This window comes from Salvelinus alpinus, chromosome 9 (genome assembly GCF_045679555.1).
Source record: "Salvelinus alpinus chromosome 9, SLU_Salpinus.1, whole genome shotgun sequence".
NCBI classification, from domain to species: Eukaryota; Metazoa; Chordata; class Actinopteri; order Salmoniformes; family Salmonidae; genus Salvelinus; species Salvelinus alpinus.
This window is the reverse complement of record NC_092094.1, coordinates 38241456-38264977: the sequence shown is the minus strand read 5'-3', so window position 1 is coordinate 38264977 and position 23522 is coordinate 38241456. Positions and strand designations below refer to the sequence as shown.

Sequence of the window (23522 nt, the reverse complement as noted above, 5' to 3'; positions counted from 1 at the left end):
AAACCCAATTTTTTCTCCCATAGGAATGGCTGAACGAAACAGAATTCATCCATTTCGTTTTTTTTTTTTGAACTACAAGCTGGGGAGCTCTTTTCCACTCATCCATCCTGTCCTCACCTGAAGGCAGCCTCATTCTGCTCCAGTTGGACAAGGTCCAGAGTGGTTCCCTGGATGGGGTTGATCAGACGCACCAGAGAGGCCCACTGGCCAGACCCGGCCTTGGGCGCCCCAAAGATGGCCTCTGGCAGGTTCTCATTGAGGAAGGCAGCAGCCATCTCTGCTGCCAGCTCCCTCTCATCCTCACCAGCTGCCTCAACCATCTCCTATAGAAGGGAACAACACAGAAGTGGTGTCAGCGTCAGTTACAAACAGAGAGAAAGAAAAGTAGGGAGGGGGTGAGAGATATCGACATAAATTGAAGCAAAGTATTAGCCTAATTCCCCATGTCAATCTCTACACTGTGTGTGTAATCTCTGTATATATGCTGAGATCAGAGATGTTTAAAGCTCTCTCCATTATTCTGTCAGAGAAGAGACATGAGAAACTCATCATGTCAACAGCATAACACCCCTCGCCTCAAACCCTGCCTTCAATTAATCCGCTTCGGGTTTTAGAAAAGTGCTATAAAAAACAATTGTAAATTATTTATATTGAAGTTTTGCCTATCTTATATCTACACTTTCATAATATCAGCCCACACAATCTACACAGCCTGGGTGTACAACACATAGCCTCAGCACTCTCTCCCTCTCAGTCAGAACAGAACCATACCTCTGCCATCTGCTGCTTGCGCTGGGCCTTGGTGGCCTCTGTGTAGGCATTGTGATCAGTTTCTATGAGTATCAGGTTGTTTGTCTCTGGGTGAATGACAAACTTGCGAGGTGTGTACTGCAGGGGGAAGGCCACCTGGTTGAACACGGCACCCAGCTTCTCCAAGGCCAGAATCCTAAGAGGGAGACAAAAGCAGTGTCAGAAGATGTGTACCACGTAACAGGTGTGCCATGCCACAACTCAGCCATAATGGGAACAGAAATAACATTTCAAAAAGTAAATGGGACATAATTCATAAGTTAAGTATCAGCGTTATAATTGAGAATGAGGATGGTTGAGGGTGAATGAGAGAAAATGAGATGTGATCTGTGTATATGCTGAGATCAGAGATGTTTACACTCTCTCCATTGGTTTGTCAGAGAAGAGACATGAAGACTCATCACTTCAACAGCATAACTGCTCTACTTTCAAGCCTTGTCAATGAAGACATTTCCTCAATAGATACTGAGTGCACACAAAACATTAAAGATACCTCCCTAATATTGAGTTGCCCTAATTTTGCCCTCAGAACAGCCTCAATTCGTCTGGACTCTACAAGGTGGCAAAAGCGTTCCACAGGGATGTTGATTCCAATGCTTCCCACAGTTGTGTTAAGTTGGCTGGATGTCCTTTGGGAGGTAAACCATTTGACACAAACCAGTGCACCTGGCACCTACTACCATAACCCATTCAAAGGCACTTAAATATTTTGTCTTGCCCATTCACCCTTTGAATGACACACATACACAATCCATGTCTTAATTGTCTCAAGGCTTAAACATCCTTCTTTGACCTGTCTCCTCCCCTTCATCTACACTGATTGAAGTGGATTTAACAAGTGACATCAATAGGGGATCATAGCTTTCACCTGGTCAGTTTGTCATGGAAAGAGCAGGTGTTCCTAATGTTTTGTACACTCAGTATAGATGTGTTTACTTTAGTTCTCTCTGTGTGTGTGTGTACCTCAGGGTGTTGGTGGAGATTGCCACAATGCCCTCTGGACACTGTTCAGAGGCAAAGCCAGAGGCATATTCCAGCGTCTCATAGGACAGGGGCGTCAGATGGAATCGGGACTGGTAGGAATAACTCAGCCAGGAGCGACTAGACATGGCCAACACCTGAAGGAGATGGAGATGTCAGAGAGGATACAAATACACACAGCCTCAATGTTATGTTTCAGCTCCATAAAGCTGCAAAAACATAGCAACTAATAGGATTTCACTTACAGCTTCCTGTCCCTGCATCCTGACGCGGAAGAGCTTCACAGGTCGCGACCCCAAGTACCGAGTACGAGTATCAGACAGGTCTCCAGTCACTGGGTCCAGCACGGTCCTGAGCAACACACCATTCTGAGGAAAGACAGACATGTTAACGTCACAAATAAAAGCTCTAGTATGTATTCCAACAGAGCACAAAATATCAAGTAATACAGTGGCAGAAGTAAACAGGCAGTAACAGATAGTGTAGGTGTGTATATATATATACTGTATGCTGAGATCAGAGATGTTTTAAACTCTCTCCATTATTTGTCAGAAAAGAGACATGAGGAAACTCATCACTTCAACAGCACCACAATATCCCTCTACTCAAACTCTTCCTCAACACAGAGGACATATACACTCTATATACAGACAAAAGTATGTGGACACCCCTTCAAATTAATGGATTCGGCAACACCTGTTGCAGACAGGTGTATAAAGTCGAGCACACAGCCATGCAATCTCCATAGACAAACATTGGCAGTAGAATGGCCTTACTGAAAAGCTCAGTGACTTTCACCGTGGCAACGTTATAGGATGCCACCTTTCCAGTCAGTTTGTGAAATTTCTGCCCTGCTAGAGATGCCCCGGGAACAACTGTACTGTTATTGTGAAGTGGAAACGTCTAGGACAAACAACCGCTCAGCCGCTGACTTGTAGGCCACACAGGCTCACAAAACAGGACCGTTGCAACACTCACTACTAAGTTTCAAACTGCCTCTTGATGCAACATCAGCACAAAAACTGTTAATCAGGAACTTCATGAAATGGGTTTCCATGGCCGAGCAGCCGCACACAATCCTAAGATTACCATGCGCAATGCCAAGCGTCGGCTGGAGTGTCGTAAAGCTCGCCATCATTGGACTCTGAAGCAGTGGAAACGCGTTGTCTGGAGTGATGTATCACGCTTCACCATCTGGCAGGCCAATGGACGAATCTTGCAAGGAGAACACTACCTGCCCGAATGCATAGTGCCAACTGTAAAGTTTGGTGGAGGAGGAATAATGGTCTGGGGCTGTTTCTCATGGTTTGGGCTAGGCCCCTTAGTCCCAGTGAAGGGAAATCTTAACGCTACAGCATTCTAGATGATTCTGTGCTTCCAACTTTGTGGTTAATTTCTTTACTATCAAATGAGAGACAAATTTATCACATAAGTCAGAGTTATACTTAAACTAAATCTTTACTCACTTGTTAATAAGGGAGCAGGTCAATACAATACACACATATAAAGTGAATCGATTGAGTGCTCCACGTTAATAATGGCTGGTCAACGAATCAATTCAGAGTCCCGAGTCAAAAACACAAAGGTCTTTTATAGCCAAGATTCACCCCCTTCAGGCTACATGACAAACAGATTAATGGAATGGGTCACAAGGTTAAGATTAGTATGAAAGATACTTATAATTCACAGCAGACAGTATCTCATTGTGTAGAGACCAGGGTCTGGCCCCAGAGTCATCTCCCCCTGGTACCCCAGCACAGAAACATTAACTCATGCTCTGGAATGCAGTATTACCCAAAGGCATCGTAAATCTCCCAGAGGGCCATCCTCAGTAGAACACACAGATGAGCATTCTAACAACCCCTTATTCTGTTACATAAAACACCCATTTGATGCAATAACAGCATTATAACATACCCTTGTAATTTCTGTTCTGACAGACCCTTTACTGTTTCAGCATGACTATGCACCCATGCATTGTCCATACAGAAATGGTTTGTCAAGATTGGTGTGGAAGAACGGGACTGGCCTGCACAGAGCCCTGACCTCAACCCCATCGGACACCTTTGGGATGAATTGGAACGATGACTGCGAGCCAGGCCTAATCTCCCAATATCAGTGCCTGACCTCACTAACGCTGGTGGCTGAATGGAAGCAAGTCCACACAGCAATGTTCCAACATCTAGTGGAAAGCCTTTTCGGAAGAGTGGAGGCTGTCACAGCAGCAAAGGGCGACCAAGTCCATATTAATGCCCATGATTTTGGAATGAGATGTTCGTCAAGCTTTTGGTCATAGCGTATTTTACCTGCAGTCCGATGTTGAGGTAGAGAAAGCCGACAGTGCCCTTCACTCCTAGCTCATCTTCCTTCTCCACTCCTCCCATCTCCACTATACACAGAGACTCAGGCTGGGCTGGCAGGGCCTGCATACTGAGGGGCTGGAGACAGTCCTACACCACAAACACACAGAGGGGTTAGTGGCTACAAACACAGCTTTGAGATAAACGCATGTTAAAAAGAGGGCAAATATCCACAATGGCACCGTGTTAACTTTGTTTTTTTCACCCTGGCTGGAATTGCAACAAAAAGAAAAAACGTGAGCAGAGAAAACGAGCTCTAGATGAGTTTCCTTGTAATTGTCCAAGAACATCTGGTGCTTGTTACCAACTCGCAGAGCAGTCAGTATGAATCAGACCCATTCTAAACAGACAAACAAACAAACAGATCGCACGGGCTGCACAGAGTACGGTGAGAGTCATACCGAGGGGTCCAGGGAGATGATGCGGACGGTGTTGTCCACCAGCCCCACCGCCAGGAAACGGGAGCGCTGCTCACCAGGGGGGACATTGGCCAAGCTCATACACACCACGTCAGCTGACATCTCCTTCCTCTCTGTGTACTCATTCAGCTGTCCAGACTGGGGGGAGAGACAGAGGGGAAGGTTATCATAAACATTTACTGTCAGAAGAAATATAACCTTTACACTGAGCAGGAGAGACTTCTGGATATTTGCAAAAAGCAGACGAAACTGGGTCTGAGAAAATAGACACCCAGGGGATGAAAGTATACTCACAGGGTCCATCTCAAAGTAGACCAGCTCTCCTCCGGTCAGAGCGATGACCACCTGCCTCTGGTTGACTGCACAGCGCACAATGGTCTTCTTCCCTGGAGTCTTCCACTCATTCACACGCTTATCAGCACGGATGTGACGGATCCCATCAGGATACACCTGTACAACAGGGTTATTCAGTTTACACAGGGCTGGGGAAGGGGCCTGGCCAGGGTGTCTAATGTTTGTGTATCTGAGATCAGAGTTGTTTACACTCTCTCCATTGTAATGTCAGAGAAGAGACATGAAGACTCATCACTTCAACAGCCATATTAAATCTGTCATGCACTTCAACTCCCTTCATCTTCACTTCTAGCATTAGCATTGTATTCCCTCCAGAACATAAGGTGCATGTTCAGGCCACTCTGAGAGGCGTGTGTAGTGTGGGTGACTGACCTGCACCAGAGCATCCTCCCCCAGCAGAGAGCAGGAGAGGGTGGGGGTGGTCCCCAGGAAGCCAGAGTCTGTCACTTCCTCTACGGTCTCACCGATAGACAGAACCAGGGTGGCGTTGACGAAGGAAACGATGATGTACGCGTCAAACTCATCTGGAGGAGGAGAGGTGTTTAAATGAGTTTCACACTGAGGGGACTTCTGGACCCTTCCTTTTATTCAATAAACCTATGGTTTAGTGTTAATCTGATACATGAAGCAATTCATCAATCATCAATTACATTTAAACTCAACAAAAAAAGAAACAGCCTCTCACTGTCAACTGCGTTTATTTTCGGCAAACTTAACATGTGTAAATATTTGTATGAACATAACAAGATTCAACAACTGAGACAAACTGAACAAGTTCCACAGACATGTGACTAACGGAAATTAAATGTGTCCCTGAACAAAGGGGGGGGGATCAAAAGCAGTATCTGGTGTGGCCACCAGCTGCATTAAGTACTGCAGTGCATCTCCTCCTCATGGACTGCACCAGATTTGCCAGTTCTTACACCAAGGCACCTGCAAGTTCCCGGACATTTCTGGGGGGGAATGGCCCCAGCCCTCACCCTCCGATCCAACAGGTCCCAGACGTAGAGATCCGGGCTCTTCGCTGGCCATGGCAGAACACTGACATTCCTGTCTTGCAGGAAATCATGCACAGAACGAGCAGCATGGCTGATTCAGGATGAGCCTGCAGGAAGGGTACCACATGAGGGAGGAGGATGTCTTCCCTGTAACGCACAGCGTTGAGATTGCCTGCAATGACAACAAGCTCAGTCCGATGATGCTGTGACTCACCGCCCCAGACCATGACGGACCCTCCACCTCCAAATCGATCCCGCTCCAGAGTACAGGCCTTGGTGTAACGCTCATTCCTTCGATGATAAACGTGAATCTGACCATCACCCCTGGTGAGACAAAACCGCGACTCGTCAGTGAAGAGCCCTTTTTGCCAGTCCTGTCTGGTCCAGCAACGGTGGGTTTGTGTCCATAGGCGACGTTGTTGCCGGTGATGTCTAGTGAGGACCTGCCTTACAACAGGCTTACAAGCCCTCAGTCCAGCCTCTCTCAGCCTATTGCGTACAGTCTGAGCACTGATGGTGGGATTGTGTGTTCCTGGTGTAACTCAGGAAATTGTTGTTGCCATCCTGTACCTGTCCCGCAGGTGTGGTGCTCGGGTGTACCGATCCCGTGCAGGTGTTGTTACATGTGGTCTGCCATTGTGAGGACGATCACCTGTCGGTCCTGTCTACCTGTAGCGCTGTCTTAGGCGTCTCACAGTACGGACATATTGCCCTGGCCACATCTGCAGTCCTCATGCCTCCTTGCAGCATGCCTAAGGCACGTTCACGCAGATGAACAGGGACCCTGTGCATCTTTCTTTGGTGTTTTTCAGAGTCAGTAGAAAGGCCTGTTTAGTGTCCTAAGTTTTCATAACTGTGACCTTAATTGCCTACGCCTGTAAGCTGTTAGTGTCTTAACAACCGTTCCACAGGTGCATGTTCATTAATTGTTTATGGTTCATTGAACAAGCATGGGAAACAGTGTTTAAACCCTTTACAATGAAGATCTGTGAACTTATTTTGATTTTTACGAATTATCTTTGAAAGACAGGGACCTGAAAAAGGGACATTTCTTTTTTTGCTGAGTTTATTTATTCACAAAGTATGTATAATGCTGAGATCAGAGGTGTTTTAAACTCTCTCCATTGATATTTCTGTCAGAGAAGAGACATGACAAACTCATCACTTCAACAGCACAACAAACCCTGCCATGAGACTTCAGAGGAATGTGCCCTAATCTGGTACATGATTTACAATCAATCTCATACCCTTATTTTGGTTTTTCACTAACCTAGAGTATGGCATCACAATCTTGAAATCTACGTCTGTAACCCAGTGTGTAGAAGTTACAATGTCTGACTTGTGCAGGCTAAACAGCTGGATGAGCCAAGTCTTCTGTGTAATGGATGAATGCTAGAGTGAAAGTGAAGCCACGCCTGAACAGGTCTCTCTACCAGGCAGCTGCAGTGGAACTAGGCCACTGCACTATACCACGTCAGGAAAAATCTCTGAAATCACATGACTTCTGGGAATAGTCTGGCTGAGTGACTTTTTTCAAGAATGCACTCTGATGCCAGTCTACAACATGAGACCTGACAGTATTAAGATTAAAACAATGCCACTTTACAACCATGTCCTACACAATAACTGCAACCAAATACTGCAGAAGTGGACTGTAATGAGGTAGAAGGGAGAATAACTTGCAACTAGTTAAAAATAAAGAACAAGCACCTTCAATGTGTCGGCGCACAGTCCACACAGCATTGGGGTTACCGGGCAGCTCAGACACAGCCATCTCTGATACCTGGAGGGAACAATCACTGATCAGACTTTCATTGTAATCTAACCTAAGCATTTACCAGTCTGTTACCTCTGCATTAACAGGTTGAGATCTGCTGAGATCAGAGGTATACACACATTCTCTCTCTGGTGCTTTGTCAGAGAAGACATGTATATCATTTCATCCAGCTTCTTAAACACGTCAAACATTAACTGGTGTGTGAGAAAAGCAACAGCGCCAGAAACTTAAAACCCAAACTCTGTCCCAACTCTGGTTTCCAGTGTGCATGTGAGTGAGTATCCGCATGATTTTGTTAAAATGTTGTCATTGTTCAAATAATACTGTGGCATGTGCCACACCGAGAGAATGTGTGCATGAGCACTTTCTGGGATGTGAATGTGCGATGGGAGGTGGAATTGCAGTACACATACCTCCAGCCCATGTCTGAGGACTCGGAGGGTGGATTTGGGTCCCCTGCCACAGGCCACATACAGCTGAGGAGTGTCCTCATTAGCCAGATCAGCAATCTACACAGGGAGAGAGAAACAGATGAGGTGAGTGGAACAATGAGCCAGTGGTGAGTAAGAGATCCGTATGTATTCTAAGAGGACAGAACTTAACAAGTAGTACAGCTCCAGAAGTAAACAAGGTAGTCTCACATGTGGTGTCTGTGTCACGTTCTAACGCTGAGATCAGAGGTGTTTAAACTCTCTCCATTGATAGGTTTGGATTTGTGAGCTTTAACTATTATGATTTATTTGTTCTAATAGAGACATGAGGGGTGCCGTAGCCCAGGATTTACACCAGGAGTTGTCTGTCGGAGGAAGGGTTATGGTGGGTGCAATTAAGCTTGGGAGGGGCTGAGAGCAGGGAAAATGGTCACGTGGCAGTACTGATAAGGGGAGAGGCGTGGATAAGGGGGTCGAGGACAGGTCACTAAGGGAAAAGGAACAGTTTATTACCCCAATCACTTAGTTTCCTGCCTAGCAAAAAAAGATGCAATGTTTAGCAAGGAGGAGACTCCACCCACAGTGGGGTACATATACCACCACTATTCTAATCATGTCTTTGTCGGGTCAACTGTTCGATCCTTTGAGAAGAATAAACTTGGTCTAAGCTTTCATAGCGTCTGTTGAGTTCTTACTCTGATAATTAGAACCTAACAATATTTAGTCAGAAGAGACATGAGAAACTCATCACTTCAACAGCACAACTTCTCCTCAAACCTTGCCGAAAGACTTCAGAAGAATCTGTGTGTGTGTGTGTGTGTGTGGGGGGGGACAGGGGGTTAACGTGAATCCTACTTATAAAAATGTGAAAAAAAGAATATAATCTTGGTACTCCAACTAACTCGCATTCAAGTAAAGTCAAAATCAGGTTCATTGTGCTAAAAATAGTGGGAAAACACACCTACCCCAGCTAAAGATGTTACAATTTGGTTCAGTAGAACAAAGGGAAAGGTGTGGCACACTAAGTTCATCCACTACACAATCCATGGGAATCAAAAGCTAAAACCGTTGCACGCACAACAAACATACAACAGAAAGAGATTCACACACACCTGGCAGGACATGATGGGGGAGAGGTTCTCCTGCTCATCCACCAGCACTAGGTTCTTGAGGGGGCGTGGCTGGAAGAAGAAGGTATCTCCCTCCTCCAGGGGCATGGCAGAGGAGAACTCTGGCTCTTCATCATCATCTCCCAGATGGGCTATCTGGTACAGGTAACTAGCAGAGAGAGAGAGAGAAGACAATGAACACAAGAGAGCAAGAGGCATGGACATAGATGGGATGTGTGAGGTATTACAGTATAATGAATGACTTACTGGTTACCAAACTCTGAGGACACAAATAAGAAGCCGGTCTTCAGCACGCACATAGATGTGGCTACAGGTATGGTGTCAAAGTACTTCATCCTGATCTCTGTAACCTGGGGGATACAAACGTTTATTTGAAATAGAAGGAATCACAGAATATCCCATCATGTGAACACTGACCCGAGTTAGTGTGTGTGCATGCTGAGATCAGAGGTGTTTATGCTCTCTCCATGTTTTTGTCAGAGAAGAGACATGAAGACTCATCACCTCAACAGCATGGTTCTATTTCCCACACATCAGATGAACACCTCTGCCCCCCCTCCCCCAGTTCCTGTCTCAGACTGCACCCTGCTGGCCTCACCATCTCCTCATCTGTCTCCAGGGTGACCTTGAAAATGTCGCCCTGCTCCGTCTGGGCCAGGAAGAAGAACATGGACTTGGTCTTGTGGGTGGCTGAGCAGACGAAGATCATGCCTCGCTCAGGGTCATCCAGGTCATTCTGTGTTCAGGCAAAAGAAAAAAGAATTGAGGGTTCAGTGCAGATGGTATCAAATCAACTGTGATCCACACAAACATTCAAACTGTTAACATGTACGACCATGTCTTGTTAGCCAAGTTATTTGAAATCCGTTTTCGCATTTATAAAACATAACAGAAACTCACCCTCCTGCGTGGGATGGGACAGCGAATGTCAGGCTGGTCCCCAAAGTTTTTGTAGGTGATGTAATTCTCTGAACAGATGAGTACTCCACTGGGCCCATCAGAGCCTCCAGGAACTGGAAAAGAGAGGGGGAAAGGGTAATAATCACACAATAGGTTTACACCTAAATTAAAACATTTAAAAAAATAATCCAGCCTGCAAACAACTCATAACCTGGCTCTGACTGCCCTCTACTGGAAATAATGTACACTGAACAAAAATATAAATGCAACATCTAAAGTGTTGGTCCCAGGTTTCATGAGCAGAAATAAAAGATCCCAGAAATTGTGCACAAATTATAATCCATCCACCTGACAGGTGTGGCATATCAAGAAGCTGATTAAACAGCACGATCATTACACAGGTGCACCTTATGCTGGGAACAATTAAAGGCCACTAAAATGTGCAGTTTTGTCACAACGCCACAGATGTTTCAAGTTGCGGGAGCGTGCAATTGGCATTCTGACTGCATGAACGTCCACCAGAGCGGTTGCCAGATCATTTCTCAACCATAAGTACATTTCTCTACCATAAGTCGCCTCTAAAGCTGTTGTACAGAATTTGTCAGTATACGTTCAACGGGCCGCATAACCGCAGACCACGTGTAACTACGCCAGCCCAGGACCACCACATCCAGCTTCTTCCTCTGCGGGATCGTCTGAGACCAGCCACCATGACAGCTGATAGAAACCGTCTCAGGGAAGCTCATCTGCGTGGTCGTCGTCCTCACCAGGTTCTTTCGGAGTCGTAATCCACTGCAGTGGGCTAATGCTCACCTTTAACGGCCACTGGCACGCTGAAGAAGTGTGCTCTTCACGGATGAATCCTGGTTTCAACTGTACCAGGCACAAGGCAGGACAGTGTGTATGGCGTCATGTAGGCGAGCGGTTTGCTGATGTCAAAGTTGTGAACAGAGTGCCCCATGGTGGCGGTGGGGTTATGGTATGGGCAGGCACAAGCTATGGACAACAAACACAATTGCATTTTATCGATGGCAATTTGAATGCACAGATATACCGTGACAAGACCCTCAAGCCCAATGTCGTGCCATCTAGCCGCTGCCATCACCTCATGATAATGCACGGCCCCATGTTGCAAGGATCTGTACACAATTCCTGGATGCTGAAAATGTCCCAGTTTTTCCATGGCCTGCATACTCAGACATGTCACCCATTGAGCATGTATGGGATGCTCTGGATTTACGTGTACGACAGCGTGTTCCAGTTCCCACCAATATCCAGCAACTTCGCACAGCCAATTAATATATTTCAATTGACTGATTTCCTTATACATGCGACTCGTTTCAGGAAACAAGGTGTATGTCGCGCAACACTACTTCACAGGAAAACAAACTTTTTATTTATCCAAATGCGTTTTTTGGCAGAAATGCCTTCTGGAACATGTGAACTTTCATGTGCCTTAATAACAAACTTGTATGTCATTTGTAAATAGGAATACAAATGTTAAATTACGAGCCAAGTTGGTTTAGCCATGGAAGAGCAGCAACCTTCCCGCTAGCCATGATTGGCTGAGATAATGAATGGACTGGACATGCCGAGAGATGATTATGGATTGGTCTGCCATGTAGCATGCTTCTGTCTATAACATGAGCTGGTCAGTATGTGTATGTAATCCTTTCTAACAAGGATTTTTTTTAAAGATATCACGTAGTAGAACTACACGTTCTATTGGACCGAGTATTGAAATCAGTGGAATTAGAGTATGATAGCTAAGGAGATGGAGAAAATTCTGGCATTTGATTGCAAAGTCGAAAAGAGAACACCCAGAATTCGGTTGTATAAAACACCTTTCTCCGGATTACATCTTCAAACTAAGGGCAACCATGGAATCCGTGACACAGAGGGAGAAGTGTCCATCCATGTATACAGGTAAGAGTCTAGCTAGCTACATTTTCAGATATTATACGTTTCTAATTTAGTCAGAAGGTTGTTTTCATGTCAAGTTAGTGTACTGTTAGCTAGCTAGCGTTAGCTGGCCGGCTCGCTAACTTTACATGTATGATCCGAGTAGTAATATCACTTGTATCTCAGAGCCGTTGTTAGTTATAGTTGCATTGTTAGTTATAGCCTAATGTTAGCTAGCTAACATTGAACCTGGTTGGTTAGCTCCCTGCAGATTCTTGCAGGGTAGTAACGTTATGAGTTGGGATTATGGTTCATTGTTTAGCTAGCTAGCTACATGTCTAAACACTATGCAAGTATGCATTTCAATAGAATGTTCATGTCACTGCGACAACTGTCGATAGACGTAGCTGGTCAATTCGCTCTGGCTATCTAATACGATTTCAGAGCACTCACCTCCGAGTGTGCCAAAGCGCAGAATAACTGACCTATTGCTGAGGGCACGACAAAGCCTATTTCCCCTCAGGAGACTGAAAAGATTTGGCATGGGTCCTCAGATCCTCAATAAGTTCTACAGCTGCACCATCGAGAGCATCCTGACTGGTTGCATCACTGCCTGGTATAGCAACTGCTAGTAGGCACTACAGAGGGTAGTGCGTAGGGCCCAGTACATCACTGGGGCCAAGCTTCCTGCCATCCAGGACCTCTATACCAGGCGGTGTCAAAGGAAGGCCCTAAAAATTGTCAAAGACACCAGCCTCCCTAGTCATAGACTGTTCTCTCTGCTACCACACGGCAAGCTGTACCGGAGCGCCACGTCTAGGTCCAAAGGTTTCTTAACAGCTTCTACCCCCAAGACATAAGACTCCTGAAGAGCTAATCAAATGGCTACCCAGACTATTTGCATTGCCCCCCCCCCCCCCTCTTTCACGCTGCTGCTTCTGTTTATTATCTATGCATAGTCACTTTAACTCTACCTACATTATACTTAACTAGGCAAGTCAGTTAAGAACAAATTCTTATTTACAATGACGGCCAAACCCAGACGAGGCTGGGCCAATTGTGCGCCGCCCTAAGGGACTCCCAATCTCAGTCAGTTGTGATACAGCCTGCAATCAAACCAGGGTGTCTGTAGTGATACCTCTAGCACTGAGATGCAGTGCCTTAGACCATGTAGGAGCCCTACATGTACATATTACCTTAACTAACCTGTGCCCCTGCACATTGACTCTGTACCGGTACCCCCTGTATATAGTCTTGCTGTTGTTATTTTACTTTAATTATTATATACAGTCATGGCCAAAAATAATGAACCCTTGCACTTTTTTCAAATAATGCACAATTTCTTCCAGAAAACGGTTGAAATGAAAACATATTTTGGTATCCACATATGTATGTCTTCGGTATGCAGTTGTACAAAACAAACCAATCTGAATAATTTACTAAATCTGAGCTAATTCCACAAAGAAATCCTAAAATGGCCCAGACAATATTATTGGCACCGTCTAGAAGTAGTTAGATTTCAAGCAGGTGATTATCATTTACTTTGGAATTGAACTCACCTGTTGTGAGTTGAAGGTGCATGCAGTATAAAAATCACATATTCAACCAGGTTGAATAGAGAAAATGACTCATTCTCCTGTTTTGTGTTACTGTGTGTACCGCAATGAGCATGGACAAAAGAATGAAAACCAGATAATTATCTGAGGTCAGACAAGACGAACCGCTGGAGGCAGGGCTTTCTCCTATAGATCTCCATTTTTATGGAATGGTCTGCCTACCCATGTGAGAGACGCAGACTCGGTCTCAACTTTTAAGTCTTTACTGAAGACTGTGTAGTCTGGTCCAGGAGTGTGAAGGTGAACGGAAAGGCTCTGGAGCAACGAACCGCCCTTGCTGTCTCTGCCTGGCCGGTTCCCCTCTCTCCACTGGGATTCTCTGCCTCTAACCCTATTATGGGGGCTGAGTCACTGGCTTACGGGTGCTCTTCCATGCCGTCCCTAGGAAGGGTGCGTCACTTGAGTGGGTTGAGTCACTGACGTGATCTTCCTGTCCGGATTGGCACCCCATTCGGGTTCATGCAGTGGGGGAGATCTTCGTGGGGTATACTCAGCCTTGTCTCAGGGTAGTAAGTTGGTGGTTGAAGATATCCCTCTAGTGGTGTGGGGGCTGTGCTTTGGCAAAGTAGTTAGGGTTATATCCTGCCTGGTTGGCCCTGTCCGGGGTTATAGTCGGACGGAGTCACAGTGTCTCCCGACGCCTCCTGTAATTATGCTGCAGTAGTTTGTGTTGGGGGGCTAGGGTCAATCTGTTATATCTGGAATTTTTCTCCTGTCCTGTGTGAATTTAAGCTCTCTCTCAGCTCTAAAACCATGCCTCAGGACTATTATTTGACCCTGCTGGTCATCTATGAACATCTTGGCCATGTACTGTTATAATCTCCTCCCGACACAGCCAGAAGAAGACTGGCCACCCCTCAGAGCCTGGTTCCTCTCTAGGTTTCTTCCTAGGTTCCTGCCTTTCTAGAGAGTTTTGTCTGGAAGTAGCTAGCAAACTTGCCAATATTAGCCAGTTAGCTTGGGTTCTTGACTGGTCAGAATGCTCAGATCAACCCTACTCCTCGGCCAGAGCGTCCAGTGTGCGCTCTGAACACTCGGGAGAGCGAAACGCTCTGAATTTACAAACTGATAAACTGACAACGCTCTGAGTTTATGAACGCCTAGAGCCCACCCTGAGCACACTCTGGCACTCCAGATCAAATTTACAAACACACCTGTAGTATAAACCAGCCTTTAGTTTTGAAATCTTTGGTTGTTTAGTACACGGCCTCATATGTGAATCCTTAAAGAGATGGGTGGGGCTAAGGCTTTAGAGGGTGTGAACGATACTGAATAGGTGTAGACAAAGAGCCCCCCAGTAGGTGTACCAAAACATTCAAGGGTCATTTTATCAAAAGTGAGGTTACAAGTTAATCAACTTTCAAACCAGGATTACTTTCCCTTGTTCCTCAACTGTAGTGTGTGATATACTATTTTCGAGGACCGAGTCTCTTATATCCAATGTAATTTCCCCCCCCCCCGCTATATAGGACCAAATCGAGCTGGTCGGTCACATATGAACTGTAACTTGGTAAAAAAAAAATGCTGCATGTTGCGTTTACATTATTGTTCAGTGTAGCTACCTGTAATGAGGAAGTTGCCGTGCTCCTCCAGGGCCTCGCTGTACTTGCGCACAACGTGGTTCAGACCCAGGTCCAGCTCATAGAAGGTCAGGGTTTGCTGTGTGTTGGCTGCAGCCTCGCCAGTGGGGTCATTGTCAGCTTCCTGGAAGGAGGGAGAGGTCATAGGCCACACACCGTGGGTCAGTGGAAATGAAGAGGACAGGATGAGAATTTACAGAACATCTTTAGTAGCAAAGGAGCTACAACAGTGGGATTATGTTGGAATCAGAAGTGTTTAAGCTCCCTACAGTGGTTTGTCAGAGAAGAGACATGAAGACTCATCATTTCAACAGCACTTGGGTGTATAGAGAATAAAACAGAAGCACATCGGAGCCTGTGTGTAAACATAGATTAGGTAAGTTTCTTTAGTACGTAACAAGAGCGCATGAGCAAATTCACAAATCATAGCGGCCAGTGCTAGGCTCTCACCTCATAGTCCATCTCCAGACAGGCGAACATGGGGTTTTCAAAGCCCACATCAACTCCTACCACATGGTAGACCAGTGTGTTGGCCTTGTGAGCCTCCAGGGGAGAGGAGATGGTGAGACGCGCTGCTGCATCTCTGTTCAGGATGTACACCAGCTTCTGCTTCTCAATGGCACCTGAAAACAGAGGTAATTAGTAAACTACAACACCTGGAAACACAGAGGTAATTAGCAAACTACAACAGACAAAAAACATGTCCATTGCAACAGGGGATTCTCTCATCAAGCCAAGGATTTGTCAACTTGAAATTTTGTTCAATTTTCAAACCATTACCAACTCTCTCCACAACATCATATCTCTCAGTTCTCTGAGCTCTTTACCTATCATGACTGCTCTGCCCTTGGGGTCGACGGCGAGGAACTGTCCAGGGACGATGCGACGACATCCACTCTTGCCAAAGGTCTCCTGGTGGATCTTCTCGAACATGTTCTTGGAGGGGTGGTACTCAAGGATCACGATGCGGCCTGAGTCACTGCCCACCACAATATAGTCTGGGGATCAAAAGCACAAATGTCTCAAATTTAAAATAAGAGCTGTTCAACCACACACAGAAAACTTGCATCTACTTCACACTAGGATTGGGCGATGTCAACATTGGGCCTATCGTGATTATGTATCCATAAAACACTGCGATATACGATGTTATCGCCTACTATTGGCCCCCCCCAAAAATATATTATAATAATTTTAAACCGGCTAAAACGACCATTGGGCTATAGCAGGAAAATGTATTGCTACAACTGGATGAATCATGACGAAAGACAATGTTGTTGAAAGTCTGGGCAGAGGCTAAGTGCAGGCTCATCTTTTCAAATATCCTTTCTGGTGGAAGAGCTTCAGCATGGAGCAGGTTTGTATCTGTGTGAACTGGGACAATTTCAGCTTCCAGGAATTGTGTACAGATCCTTGCGACATGGGGCTGTTGTCATGTTTGTCCCCAGCGCCGGCATAATGATCTTTTAACCAGGTGAATGGATTATCTTGGCAAAGGAGAAATGCTCACTAACAGGGATGTAAACAAATTTGTGCACAACATTGAGAAATAAACGTTGTGCATATGGAGCATTTATTTTATTTCAGACCATTTTACATGTTGCGTTTATATTTTTGTTCAGCATAGTTAATAGACCAATAAGAAAGAGTTCCATACCTCTCTGCCAAAAACAGTTTTCCCCTCCCCACTCAGACCACTCCCAGACAGTCCTGGCAAAAGTCTTGCTTGAGGAATTGCTCAATAACACTTTACTTAACCTCACTAGGGTAATAATAAAATAAATTATATATATAAATAAATAAAATCGTCCGATTAATCGTTATCGGCTTTTTTGGTCCCCCAATAATCTGTATCGGCGTTGAAAAATCATAATCGGTCGACCTCTAGTAGGGGGCACTATTTTCACCTCCAGATGAAAAGCGTGCCCAAAGTAAACTGCCTGCTACTCAGGCCCAGAAGCTAGGATATGCATATAATTAGTAGATTTGGATAGCAAACACCCCAAAGTTTCTAAAACTGTTAAAATAATGGCCGATTAATTAGGGCCGATTAAGTTTTCGGAAATGTTAGGGAGAATGACAACATTGAATGAGTGGATAGTGGGATGTCCCCAGAGCGCTTTTTTCTTGTTTTTCTTTTATATTGACGACGCTATTGTCCGGTTGAAATATTATCGATTATTTAGGCTAAAAACAACCTGAGGATTGATTATAAACATCGTTTGACATGTTTCTACAAACTTTAAGGACACTATTTGGAATTTGTCTGCCCGTTGTGACCGCATTTGAACTATTGGATTACTGAACAAAACGCGCCAACAAAATTGAGGTTTTTGGATATAAAAGAGGGACTTTATCAAACAAAACAAACATTATTGTGTAACTGGGAGTCTTGTGAGTGCAACCATACGAAGATCAAAGGTAAGTGTTTCATTTTATTGCTATTTCTGACTTTCGTGACTAATCTACTTGGCCGGTAACTGTATGTAATGTTTTGTGTGCTGAGCGGTCAGATAATCGCATGGTTTGCTTTTGCCGTACAGCCTTTTTGAAATCTGACACGGCGGCTGGATTAACAACAAGCTAAGCTTTATTTTGATGTACTACACTTGTGATTTCATGAAAGTTAAATATTTATAGTAATTTTATTTGTATTTGGCGCTCTGCAATTTCACCAGATGTTGGCCAGGTGGGACGCTACTGTCCCACACCCCCTAGAGAAGTTAACACCAGCGTCATGTTATAATATGACCATAACACTGTCATGACACACAGTATATTTACACCTGATGTATATATTGCTTGATTTTATGGCTGGTTATGACACCTACATAAGAGTGTCAAAACCTACCACACACTGTTTTATTTATTGAGCATGTTAAATGCTCATTGTAATTGCACACACATTGATGTCAGACATGCACCTACCCCAGTGCCCTGTTGCTGATGACAGGGATGAATGCAGGAGCAGATTGCAGGACAAAACACCCTCTTTTTGACTGATATAAGGGATTGTACGTGATACAATCCCGTTACGGTCCCGTGTGGCTCAGTTGGTAGAGCATGGCGCTTGCAACGCCAGGGTTGTGGGTTCATTCCCCACGGGGGGACCAGGATGAATATGTATGAACTTTCCAATTTGTAAGTCGCTCTGGATAAGAGCGTCTGCTAAATGACTTAAATGTTAAATGTTAAATGTGATAGGCCTATCTTCCGTATATGATTATGGTGGTCATAGTGTGTCTTGAGTGTCAAAGTGTATTTTCTTAATCCAAGTAAAGTGACACAGAATGATCATAATGCTTCATGACAGTGTTTTAAAGTGTATTTTCTACAAGTTATAAAAAAAATATACTGAAAAAAAACATGACTGAAGAATTCATTACAACAAAAACAAGGGACTTGAGAAACTTTAACGAATGGAAACTTCAGGTGAAAATATTGGTCATGACAGTGTTATGACCATATTATGAACTGCTTATGAACCGTGTAATGAACATGTTTTTTTAAATCACATTTTCTCCCCAATTTTCGTGGTATCCAATCGCTAGTAATTACTATCTTGTCTCATCGCTACAACTCCCGTACGGGCTCGAGTTGTAGCCTTCGAGAGACGAAGGTCGAAAGCCATGCGTCCTCCGAAGCACAACCCAACCAAGCCGCACTGCTTCTTAACACAGCGCGCCTCCAACCCGGAAGCCAGCCGCACCAATGTGTCGGAGGAAACACCGTGTACCTGGCCCCCTTTGTTAGCGCGCACAGCGCCCGGTCCGCCACAGGAGTCGCTGGAGCGCGTTGAGACAAGGATATCCCTACCGGCCAAACCCTCCCTAACCCGGACGACGCTATGCAAATTGTGCGTTGCCCCACGGACCTCCCGGTCGCGGCCGGCTGCGACAGAGCCTGGGCGCGAACCCAGAGACTCTGGTGGCGCAGCTAGCGCTGCGATGCAGTGCCCTAGACCACTGCGCCACCCGGGAGGCCCCTGTAATTAACATGTTGACGACACCGATTACCAATTGCTCTTTGCTAAGAAGCTTTATTTTTTTAAACCATTTTCATTGAAAACTATCACAGTAAGGTACTTCCTTATTACCCAGAAATGATTTGATATTGCGATAACGGCGGCATTAGACCATAAACTTGTCTTAAAGCTTTTGATAGGCCTAGTAGGAGGATAGGTTATTGGCAATTTGCTATTCAACCTTGCATGGAGGGATTTTCCTTAGATTTATCTGTAGGCTATTGTTGTTTGTACTCTCTCATTATTAGCCCCCTGGCTACCTTCTGATTTTAGGCTATTCAAACTACTTTTGAGATGGAACTCAGTCACAATCATTATATACAGTGTATTCGGAAAGTATTCAGAGACTTTCTCCAAATTTTGTTACGTTACAGCCTTATTCTAAAATTATTATTTTTTTTAAATTAAATTTTATCCCCTTTTCTCCCCAATTTTCGTGGTATCCAATCGCTAGTAATTACTATCTTGTCTCATCGCTACAACTCCCGTACGGGCTCGGGAGAGACGAAGGTCGAAAGTCATGCGTCCTCCGAAGCACAACCCAACCAAGCCGCACTGCTTCTTAACACAGCGCGCCTCCAACCCGGAAGCCAGCCGCACCAATGTGTCGGAGGAAACACCGTGCACCCGCCCCCCTCAGTTAGCGCGCACTGCGCCCGGCCCGCCACAGGAGTCGCTGGAGCGCGATGAGACAAGGATATCCCTACCGGCCAAACCCTCCCTAACCCGGACGACGCTAAGCCAATTGTGCGTCGCCCCACGGACCTCCCGGTCGCGGCCGGCTGCGACAGAGCCTGGGCGCGAACCCAGGAGGCCCCGCCTTATTCTAAAATTGATTGTTTTCCCCCCTCAAACACACAATACCCCATAATGATGAAGCAAAAACAGGTTTAGACATTTTTGCTAATGTATTAAAAATAAAAAATCACATTTAAAAAAGTATTCAGACACTTTACTCAGTACTTTGTTTTAGCACCTTTGGCAGCGATTACAGCAGAGTCTTCTTGGGTATGACGCTGCAAGCTTGGCACACCTGTATTTGGGGAGTTTCTCACATTCTTCTCTGCAGATCCTCTCAAGCTCTGTCAGGTTGGATGAGGAGCGTCCTTGCACAGCTATTTTTAGGTCTCTCCAGAGATGTTTGATCGGGTTCAAGTCTGGGCCTCTCAAGGACATTCAGAGACTTGTCCCGAAGCCACGCCTGCATTGCCTTGGCTGTGTGTTTAGGGTTGTTGTCCTGTTGGAAGGTGAACCTTCGCCCCAGTCTGTGGTCCTGAGCACTCTGGAGCAGGTTTTTAATCAAGGATCTCTCTGTACTTTTCTCCATTCATCTTTACCTCGATCCTGACTAGTCTCCCAGTCCCTGCGGCTGAAAAACATCCCCACAACATGATGCTGCCACCCGTGGGGGTGGTGCCAGGTTTCCTTCAGACGTGACGCTTGGCATTCAGGCCAGAGTTCAATTTTGGTTTCATCAGACCAGAGAATCTTGTTTCACATGGTCTGAGAGTCTTTAGGTGCCTTTTGACAAACTCGAAGCGGGCTGTCATGTGCTTTTTACTGAGGAGTGGCTTCCGTCTGGCCACGCTACCATAAAGGCCTGATTGGTGGAGTGCTGCAGAGATGGTTGTTCTTCTGGAAGGGTCTCCCATCTCCACTGAAGAACTCTGCCAGAGTGACCATCAGGTTCTTGGTCAACTCCCTGACCAAGGCCCTTCTCCCCCGATTGCTCAGTTTGGCCAGGCGACCAGCTCTAGGATGAGTCTTGGTGGATCCAACTTGGAGGCCACGGTGTTCTTGGACCTTCAATGCTGCAGACATTTTTTGGTACCCTTTCCCAGATCTGTGCCTCGACACAAACCTGTCTCGGAGCTCTACGACAATTCCTTCGACCTCTGACATGCACGGTCAACTGTGGGAACTTATATAGACAGGTGTGTGCCTTTCCAAATAATGTCCAATCAATTGAATTTACCACAGGTGGACCAGTCAAGTTTTAGAAACATCTCAAGGGTGATCAATGAAAACAGGATGCACCTGAGCTCAATTTCAAGTCTCATAGCAAAGGGTCTGAATAAGTATGCAAGTAAGGCATTTGTATATTATTTGTAGTACATTAGCGAACATTTCTAAAAACCTGTTTTCACTTTGTCATTATGGGGTACTGTGTGTAGATTGAGGAGGAAAACAATTTAATCAATTTTAGAATAATGCTGTAACGTAACAAAATGTGGGAAGTCAAGGGGTCTGAATCTCAGGTGTACATGCAGACACACATATATGCTGACACGCACACACATACATCTCATAACACACACCTTTAGTTCCTCCTGTCAGCCTGAAGGCCATGAGGGAGCGAATGATGCCAAACACCTCCATGGTAAGCAGGGTGTGAACCTTCCCTGTGTTGGCATCTGGGCGCAGCAGCTCAATGATCTTCCCCCTGGAAACAACTATCTCCTGCATCTTGGTTCCTGCAAGGCAAGACAATAATGATAACCATACCAGATCACAGGTTACATTATCCATGTAACCTGGATGAGAGACCCCAAGAGAAGAACGTTATGTACCTGAGAAGTTTCCATGGATGGCGTGGGTGATGCCAGTGGCTCGCTGCAGGGTCAGGTTATACAGAAACATAGTGTCTGTTTCTCTACCTTCAGGTGCTGGTCAAAGAGGCCACAGCAACACCAGGTTCTGAGGAAGAAAGGAGGAGTACATTTTTGCATTACAGCAAACATTTCAGTATTATAACATAGCTAACTTAGTGCGGTAACTAGTTAACTATTGCACAGGATACTGCAGACACATTATACATCCGCAAGCAAAAACATTGTCAACTCAGTTGATGATAGCTAGCTAGACAACATAGACTACATACAAAGGCGCTTTCAAAGACACGGGTGCCGCTACTAGTTAGCTAGCTATCTAGTTAGCTACTACGTAGAGCCCAGCCTAGCCAACTGCGGAAAGTTGATTCTACACAAACCCATTGGTCGTTGTTGCAACCAGCCAGGTCCAACATAACCGCAATAATAACAGTAACGTTAGCCCACCATTACAAAATATTTTAACGAAATAGACAATGTAACTTTGCAAAACAAGGCTTGCTTGCTCGAGTTAGCTACCCTAGCACTCGCAGTTGTTTCATTCAATCACTCCGTATACCCACAAGCGCCCATCTTCAAAATTGAGGAAGACGTAAAAAGAAAATATTGATATATATTTTGTTTTCTATATTGTATTGTGCGGATATTGTATGAAAATGATTTACCGATGTATCAGTTAGGATGAAACTGATATCAACTAGATTATGAATTTCAGTCACACCGTCAATTTGTTGATACTTCTGCGGACAAACGCTTTCCTGTCGATCGTGGGTCCTCTTCACGATCTGCGACGTCATCAAAAATCGGTCCACAATGTGCCTGAGACCTAGCTACACAATTATATGGGAATAACACGAAACTCAAAGCGGTTACGCCATAGAAGTTATATTTGATTTATCTCAAATGGAAAATCTACATTCTACTTGTCTTGAAATTATCATAAAAATATAATGAAAAGGCGCAATGAATTACAGTTGACGAGCTATTCCAATAGGTGGCGACAATGCCCATGCGTTGCTTAGGTTGGACAAAAGGTGCAGGTGCAGCCGTGCAGGTAGTCGTCAGTCAGTGTAGACTGCAGACTCAGAGAGAGATCATTTCTGATTGTTCACTTTTTATTGTTTATTTCCCTTTTGTTTATTGTATATTTCACTTGCTTTGACAATGTAAACATGTTTCCCATGCCAATAAAGCTCTTTGGATTTAATTTAATTGAGAGAGATGTCCCCCAAAAAGCATCCACAACGTGTTAGAATAAAGTCACTATAGCTCACAAAAACGACATGATGTAAAGATTCTGAACTGAAATATGTCTAGCAGCATATACATTTTTGGGATCAGTTCATGTGCATAATAAAGAGCCCCTACAGCAGTGGTTCCCAAATTTTTTATAAGTCCCATACCCCTTCAAACATTCAACCTCCTGCTGCGTACCCCCTCTAGCACCAGGGTCAGCGCACTCTCAAATGTTGTTTATTACCATTATTGTAAGCCTGCCACACACACACACTATACGATACATTTATTAAACATAAGAATGAGGGTGAGTTTTTGTCACAACCCGGCTCGTGGGAACTGACAAAGAGCTCTAATAGGACCAGGGCACAAGTAATAATAATCAATCATTTTGC

The 23522-nt window shown here is 45.0% G+C and overlaps 1 protein-coding gene across 1 annotated transcript in view; it reads right to left on the bottom strand.

Annotated features, from left to right (window-relative positions):
* The window catches only part of sf3b3 (splicing factor 3b, subunit 3), a 39148-nt gene extending 16456 nt beyond the window's left edge, over window positions 1-22692 (bottom strand). The window contains exons 1-20 of the mRNA XM_071416999.1: window positions 22557-22692; window positions 21853-21979; window positions 21601-21756; window positions 16086-16256; window positions 15709-15881; window positions 15241-15382; window positions 10161-10273; window positions 9859-9996; window positions 9507-9610; window positions 9243-9408; window positions 8113-8208; window positions 7633-7705; window positions 5297-5448; window positions 4865-5020; window positions 4553-4708; window positions 4098-4241; window positions 2037-2159; window positions 1774-1928; window positions 772-946; window positions 118-323 (exon numbers count right to left, since the gene is read on the bottom strand). Coding sequence (XP_071273100.1) covers window positions 118-323; window positions 772-946; window positions 1774-1928; window positions 2037-2159; window positions 4098-4241; window positions 4553-4708; window positions 4865-5020; window positions 5297-5448; window positions 7633-7705; window positions 8113-8208; window positions 9243-9408; window positions 9507-9610; window positions 9859-9996; window positions 10161-10273; window positions 15241-15382; window positions 15709-15881; window positions 16086-16256; window positions 21601-21756; window positions 21853-21922 — 2669 coding nt within the window. The 5' untranslated portion in view covers window positions 21923-21979; window positions 22557-22692. The remainder of the gene's footprint in view (window positions 1-117; window positions 324-771; window positions 947-1773; window positions 1929-2036; window positions 2160-4097; window positions 4242-4552; window positions 4709-4864; window positions 5021-5296; window positions 5449-7632; window positions 7706-8112; window positions 8209-9242; window positions 9409-9506; window positions 9611-9858; window positions 9997-10160; window positions 10274-15240; window positions 15383-15708; window positions 15882-16085; window positions 16257-21600; window positions 21757-21852; window positions 21980-22556) is intronic.
* Between the last annotated feature and the right edge of the window lie 830 nt (window positions 22693-23522).